This window comes from Thunnus albacares, chromosome 24, assembly GCF_914725855.1.
Source record: "Thunnus albacares chromosome 24, fThuAlb1.1, whole genome shotgun sequence".
In the NCBI taxonomy this organism is placed as follows: domain Eukaryota; kingdom Metazoa; phylum Chordata; class Actinopteri; order Scombriformes; family Scombridae; genus Thunnus; species Thunnus albacares.
Window position 1 is genome coordinate 5148040 of NC_058129.1, and position 7353 is coordinate 5155392.

The 7353-nt window shown below is 38.6% G+C and overlaps 1 protein-coding gene across 1 annotated transcript; it reads left to right on the forward strand.

The window, feature by feature from the left end:
• Positions 1-104: 104 nt before the first annotated feature.
• On the forward strand, positions 105-7319 carry fdx1 (ferredoxin 1). Its single transcript, XM_044344501.1, has 4 exons — positions 105-502; positions 3923-4047; positions 4780-4909; positions 6432-7319. The coding sequence occupies exons 1-4, from the start codon at positions 369-371 to the stop codon at positions 6538-6540; spliced, it is 498 nt and encodes a 165-aa protein (XP_044200436.1). The 5' UTR covers positions 105-368; the 3' UTR covers positions 6541-7319.
• Positions 7320-7353: the final 34 nt, after the last annotated feature.

The window sequence follows — 7353 nt, forward strand, 5'->3', positions numbered from 1 at the left end:
TCTCATTAAGCCGGTAGTTAATTGTAACTGTGGACGTTGTAATTCTGGACTGTGTTTGCTGAAGCTTTTAGTTTGAAGTCTTGACAGGAAGTTAGCCTTATCTGACGCTGTTTGCATTAACAGGAAATGAGTCGGGGACGTCTCACATTTGCTGATTGACCACATCAATGCGGACAGTGTGATTGCAGCCGATATCATCAGCTTACTTAGTTTGATTTGTAGCCGTTTACTAGTCAGTCGGCTGATTGTGGGGCTCATAGTTCGGTGGTCTAGTCAAACCATTTCAGCTGTGCAGCTCAACGCGTATTGCGTGTGTAGCAGGTCTGGCAGTTTCTCAGCTTGTTTTCGACCTCTCCTCTGTACTTTAAATGGCTTTGGTGACAGCGTTAAGGAGACTGGCTCATGTTAGGTTAGGAGAGTACTCGCGGAGGACGGCGGCGGCAGCTTCTTGTGCCTCTTTGACCGGTCACAGGAGTCTCACCACCGGCACACAACCTTTAAGGTAGGTTATCTATTTTACCGAGAGAACACCGCTCACACACAAACCAAACTTTGGACTCAGTGCGGTCTGATATGGAGACGTACGCCAGACTCCATTCAGAAAACAGGCAGTTTAATGTGACCTTTCTAATCAACACACACCTGGCAATTTCTAGCAGGAAAACCAGGTAGACATTTTTTTTTTATCAATGTCCTTCTTTTTACTTCTCTTTTTACAATTTGCTCTCATCGTGCACACGTGTGAAGGATACACCAAACTTTTCAGACCAAACTTTTCAGACCAAACTTTTCAGACCAAACTTTTCAACTCGTGCTTTCTTGCTCCGACAGTTGGAAGCACCCTGTAAAGTCCACTCAAAAATGGTTTCTTTGTGTTCCTATAGTTGTATGTTTGAACTTTACTGTGCAGAATGATGTATGTGTAGAGTTTGTTTTCACGTTTATCTGCTGAAAGTAGAAAATTTCTCATTGAAAATCTTATTTTAAGAGGCGGGCCTACGAGCGTTTTGTGACATCACAAATAGTTTGGAAGCCAATTCTGATCCAATATCCAACTGAAATAAGTGTGATATGGAAACTTAAAGCCTCCAGTGCACAAACACTGAGAATTGACTTAACAGTAAAGTAGGAGACATCTCGTGTCTGCAGTTAAACTTGAGAAATGAAATATATTTGCATAGACTCTGGAACTTTTAATGAGATTTTAACAAGATAATCTAACCTGTGTGGAAAAAACCATTACAGACACATTATTATTGACATTAGAGTATTTTACATGTCTGGAGGGGATCTTTGAGTTAAAACCAGCGTCAAAAAGCAAACATTTACATACAATTTAAATGAAAGCCTTGAGGTTTATTTGAAGCTGCTGTTTGATTTGGTTCATAACTGTCACGGTTGTTTGAAAGATCTTATGTATTTTGCACTCAGTGTAACATTATGAATGGAGCTAGGGGTTTAAATGTTTTCCTTTTGGTATTTTGTAAAATTGTAGTGTGTGAAAACTAGTGTGAACATGCCACCAAACAACTACAGAGTGTAAGTTTGTTGTCTCAACTTTCTTCTTTAAAAAAAAAAAGGTTGATTGAACCTTGGATAAGGTAAGACTTGTTTCAACAGAACTTGGCCCCATTTCCCAAAAGTGCCTAAAATTAGTTAGTAGACTTGCAATGGGCTAAACATCATCTTAGCCTTAAGATGCTTTGGTGAAACAGCTGCCAAATCTCAAGCCTTCACATGTCCACCAGGCCTGAGTGATCTATATATCTGCTCAGCTACAAGGCTTTGACCAAGGCTGGGGTTCCCAGGGCCAAACAACTTGTTGAATTGCATAATGGCTGCTGATTTGCAGCTCAGGTTGAAGGTTTGGTTTGCCGGACTGGCCTTAAACTGACTGACACTGTCCCTGTGTGCTCCCATCAGGCGGGCATGGTTGGCCCTGACCCTCCCACAACTTGTGTTTTGAAAAAATCCACTTGAGTGATCAAAGTTTTGGTCACCAAAGCCTTTGCATGTTTTTCTTGTCTTAAAGGGTCATGTAGTGCAGGAGAGGGTATGGAGGAGAGTTTAATGACTGATAATTTTTTTTAAAGCGGATTATACAGGGTTCCCAGTGGTGCTGGGAATCCCAGAAGGTCATTGAGTTTGATATTTGTGGTCGTGGAAAACAGAGAATTTCATGTCATGTGCGAGTGTCAGCCTTCGACTTTTAGTTTCAAGGTTTTGCAACCATGAGTAATGTATGACATTTTGTCAGTGTGCTGAGCGCTCATGTGTCATTTAATTGTCTGAGTTAAGCAATAGCAACACAACTTTGTGTAAGATTTAGAGCTCTGAGGTTCAGTGGTGGTTCAGGCATGGCCTGTCTGTCATATGCCGTGAAATGATTTGAATACAAAAAGGTTATCATTCAGCCGTGGAGATAATGATCTATGCAGGAAAATTGAATGATTTTGGTGTCTTTGTTGTTTATTGTGAAGACTTATTGTTCCCTCTTTGTGGCTGCATTTCATTTGACTCAAGTTAAATAAGTTTTTTTTGTTGTTTTTTTTTTTTTTTTAGTGCACAGCTCCACAAGAGTTTGTAAAATGTCCTGCTCATGATTGAAAAGTTCTTTCATTTTTAAAATCCTCGTTAAAACCCAAACTGAAAACAGTCACTTTCATTTGATTCCCACCTAAACATCTAATCATGTCAGTTAAATAGTGAGTTGATGTTGTTGACAAGTCGACACAAATGAAGAATTCTTATCCTGAGACAGAAACATTCATTGACTGTTGGGTTTTGTCGACTCCTGCACAATGTACATCATCCACCAGTGTTTAACAAAGTTTAACAAGTTTAACAAATCACATTCTGTGTTTAAATCAAGTGTCTTAACTTCTTATACAATGACAATTGAACGGCTGTTTTTGAAGAGTGTATTTGAATAATGATGAATGTCTGCTGTCATGTGCAGAATATGAAATGTTGTAGAATTACATGGACTGTAAATTTTAATAATCCCCTAATTTGTCTCATGTCATTGAATAAGAGACCTCAGTTACTCATTTTATTAGTGTTGATTTTATCAGTTAAACAGTACCTTTTTGAGGATCCAGTCAGTGATGGGAGTAACTTCCCTTCATTCACGCGCTGCATTTATTGATGTGGTCCAGCCGTTGTTACAGCAGCGTGAAGTGATTCTTAACCACACTGCCACAAATACATATTTCAGTGTCAGGGATACTGAAGGCAGCAGATTACCTCACTTTACCTCAGGCTTAAATACTTGGAGCCAGGCCACTCGGTTCATAAGTGAAAGTATTGTGTTGCATTCGGATCTGTTGTGTTCTGGTGAAACAAATGTAAGACAGTCACGGAGAATTAAACTCCATTAGTTGGAAAGACAGCAACTTGTTGTTTCCTTTGTTTTGTGACTGTTGCAGTCTGAATTCAATTTTTACTTGGCCAGGACTTGAGGTGTATTCTGGAGATGTTTTGTTTATTGTGTTGGAGTTGACCCAATGATACAAGCCAGTCTAATATGAGAGTAAACTGTGCTCATGAAAATAATCAAGACAGTAGTGATTTTTATATAATTACATACATTCTTCATGATCCCATACAAAGACTGAAGCATTGACATCTCAGGTCAGTAACTGAACTGAGCGCAGTGATGAGTTCTGACCACTAGAGGGCAGTGAAGTGAGGTGGAAACATACAGCCTGTACTGAGCCTGGCAGGACAACTAATCATCAATTCCTGTTCAGGAAATGATCTCAGATTTTACCAAGAACCCTGTTGAGTTTTTATGACAAAGCTATTTCAGTGTCTTTTAGCAACTGGTAATCCTGTTATCTGCTGTGCTTTAAAATGTCAATCAAAATTGGTAAAAACCCAACACAAACTTAACATTTCTCTCCCTCTGTGTGTGTTTCAGGTCAGACAACAAGGTGACGGTCCACTTCTACAACAGAGATGGGGAGAAGATCACAGTGAAGGGGTCGCCTGGAGACTCTCTGCTAGATGTTGTCATCAATGAAGACCTCGACTTTGATGGCTTTGGTACGTAAACACACACACACACACACACACAGACTTTTGCATCACAGACTAAGATTTACAGGTTTGGATGAGATATAAGAGCAGTCTTACAACAGCTTATCTGCACGTCTTAAAAAGCATTGATTTGAAAGCATTGAAGTTTCCTCAAAAAAGGCCTTAGAAGGTCTTTAAAAGTCTTACATTTCATTCACAAAAGTCTTAAATATTTTATCTAAACCTGCTGTAGGCAGTAATGTTAGTCATAAAATGTTTTTTTATGTGTTTTTTGCAAAACTAGGCTGGAAAATCCCTGGATGTGTTGCTCCTCTGACCTTAAATGAGTTAGTTCTTTTTAATTGGTTAATCCATTCATCCATTCTTTTTCTGCTGCTTATCCACGTCCAGATTAATGAATAATTAGTTAAATAATTGGGAATAATCATGGGAAAAAATGTGTAATTTAAATAAACTGACATTTTTATTGCACTTGATAAATAACTCTAGCCCTTATCATCACTTATGTTTTTTTATTGATACCTAGTTACACGTAGTCTGACTGTAGAACAGGTATTAAATTGCTTCGTATGTGATATAAAAGTCTAAAATGTAACCAGGTGAAGCTGTAGAAACTCTGTGCCAGCAGATCTGCAGGAACAGCGAGACTCATATCAGATAGCTGCCCGTCTTTATATGAGCTTATCTATAAGATAAAGTTGTAAAAGTGTGTTAATGTGTGTGTGTGTGTGGTTGTAGGAGCGTGTGAGGGGACACTGGCATGCTCCACATGCCATCTGATCTTTGAGGACGAAGTCTACAAGAAGCTGGGGCCAGTCACAGACGAGGAGATGGACATGCTAGACTTAGCCTACGGACTGACTGACACGTAAGGGAAAACACACACACACACACACACACACAGAGTACACAACAAACCTGCTTTTGTTTAAAAACATTAATATTTCTCATATTTTTAGTGTTTATTAGAGTATCCAGTAGCAGGATTATATTTGACCTTTAATTGGATTTTTATAAAAATGACAAACATGACATTCAAATGTAACAGCGTCGTCATTTCTGTTAGTTGTTTTTTGCTTTTGGACAACAATCTGTGACACATAATCATGAGCTATATCAGGCATTGGCTACACAGACAATACTCGATGATTGGATGAATTTCTTCATCTGTTATTGTTATTGTTTTTCTTGTGGAACACGCTGATAAGCTGAGATAAAATAACGGCAGCATTATCCTTTTAAGAAAGTGGTCTCACAGGCCGCGCGATGCTGATGAGAGAGTTCTGTGGAGATAATGAGATTTGTCAGAGTTGATCAGTTAATCAGCGAAGGGACAAAGGAGTCAATACAAGCGAGCCCCTCCCTTCCACACACCAGCTTAACGTCCAGACAACATCACACCAAACAAGCTGTAATAGATATAATAATAGAAATATTTTATTTTATTTATAGTTTATGTAACAAAGTAAATTCAGAGATATAGTTTAAAGCTCGTTTCCATCTGTCGTCCCTGAGCAGAGGCCATTAATAGTTGTCGAGTGATGGATTAAAACATAACATTTTGAAATTGGATACAACAAAATATCAGTATTAAAATTTGAAAAAAAGCCAAAGGCAATACTATTTCATAACATTGTTAAACACAAACAGTTCATCAGTACAAGACGTTTTTAACCAGACATGTAACATTAATACTGGCCAACATAAGCAGTGTATCTTGGCTCAGTGAAAATGTTTTAAAGTTCTGCACGCTCAGAATTCAGAGTTTTCACCAAATTTTTGACCAAACACGACAGTCGCCTCTAACGGAGGCTTTTATACATTGAGACACAACTACAGGTTGTTCCAAACTGTGTCAGAGATTATGCCTTTTAACTATAGTGCAATAGTGATGTGAGTTAGGTGTTTTAATCTTTATTTTCAGTGTTTTATATTAGGACGTGGTTGCATTGATGTACTATTTGTCTGAGACCAGGTTGTAACTCAGTATGAACTCTGACTGTATCATTGAGTGCATGCGTTTGATTTCTTATAAATAAAAAATAAGTAAAGTTATGAATAGTTTTTGACAGTTTTGTATGTGAGGTATTTGCTTATAATCCAAATGACAGATGGACATAAACAAAACTAAAAGGAAAGTGAATATTGGATTTATATGAAACTCAAACAACTGCTATAAAACATTCCAAGCAAATGCCAAGTTTATGTTTATAGATATCAACACTTAGCTGCACAGTTCAAACAGCTAAAAACTCACTAACTAGTGCTTATCATTTTTTCTCTGGTTCAGATCAAATGAATCAAACTACAGGTGTGAAAGTCACCTGAGAGACATTTTGACAGGAAGAACGATATAAAGACTTAATATTCCTCATTCTTTCTCCCCGCAGATCTCGACTGGGTTGCCAGATCTGTCTGACCAAGTCTCTGGACGGCATGGTGGCCAGGGTCCCAGAGAGCGTAGCCGACATCCGACAAAGCAAAGACGGATCCTCTTAACAGGGAAGCAGCCGCTGAGAAGAAACGTGGATGTAGACAGGGTGGTTGTGCCCGGTCAGAACCGATGGTACGACATATGTCCACAGGGACGATGGTAGGTGTAAACCTCTCACTACTGCTGTATCTGGTCGGCTGCCACAGTATCATTTCGTCCTTTTTTTTTTTTTTTTTTAATAAGAAAACTTTAAAAAAAAACAACCAAAACCTTCAAAGTCACAGACAACTAGAGCCAGCTATGGATAACCAGGACTTAGACTGAACCTGTAATCCTCAGTTTACAAGACAGAATGTAACCATCAGTGAACCTCGTCGCACTAGTGAGGAATCAATAGCAAAACATTTCATATAAACTCTGAAGTCTAAGATAAACCTGTGGTATCATATCATTATAAACTCTTAATCTTTCCTGATTTTTAGCATTTTTCCATTTTAATCATATTCAGAGAAACACTTATATAACACAGCAAGATGTTTGGCTCAGATGGTCCTTTATTAACCCTCAGACTGCAGCCTGTCAATACTGTCTTTTCCTTCTCTTGTATCAATGAGTAGATTTACACTTAGAGTATTTGTGCCCCTGCAGGGTAGAAATATTTTTATAAAGAATTTATACATCAGAACAGATTTGATCCCAAAGCAAAACCCAAACTTCTCTCTTTGTGTAAATTCACTGAACAAGGTGAAGGAAAAGGTTCACAGCCGAGTGCAGCGTGAAACGTTGGTGAACCAATGCAACTAACAGTTCTCGACGCCTTAGAGACGCTAACCCCCCCCCCCCCCCCCCACCCCCAAAAACATGTTTTCTTTTATTCT

Excerpts from the sequence above, each read along its gene's own strand:
- fdx1 (XM_044344501.1), top strand. The coding sequence starts at position 369 with ATGGCTTTGGTGACAGCGTTAAGGAGACTGGCTCATGTTAGGTTAGGA. Across the intron at positions 4,048-4,779 it reads CCTCGACTTTGATGGCTTTG|GAGCGTGTGAGGGGACACTG; the intron begins GTACGTAAACAC and ends GTGTGGTTGTAG. Across the intron at positions 4,910-6,431 it reads GCCTACGGACTGACTGACAC|ATCTCGACTGGGTTGCCAGA; the intron begins GTAAGGGAAAAC and ends TTCTCCCCGCAG.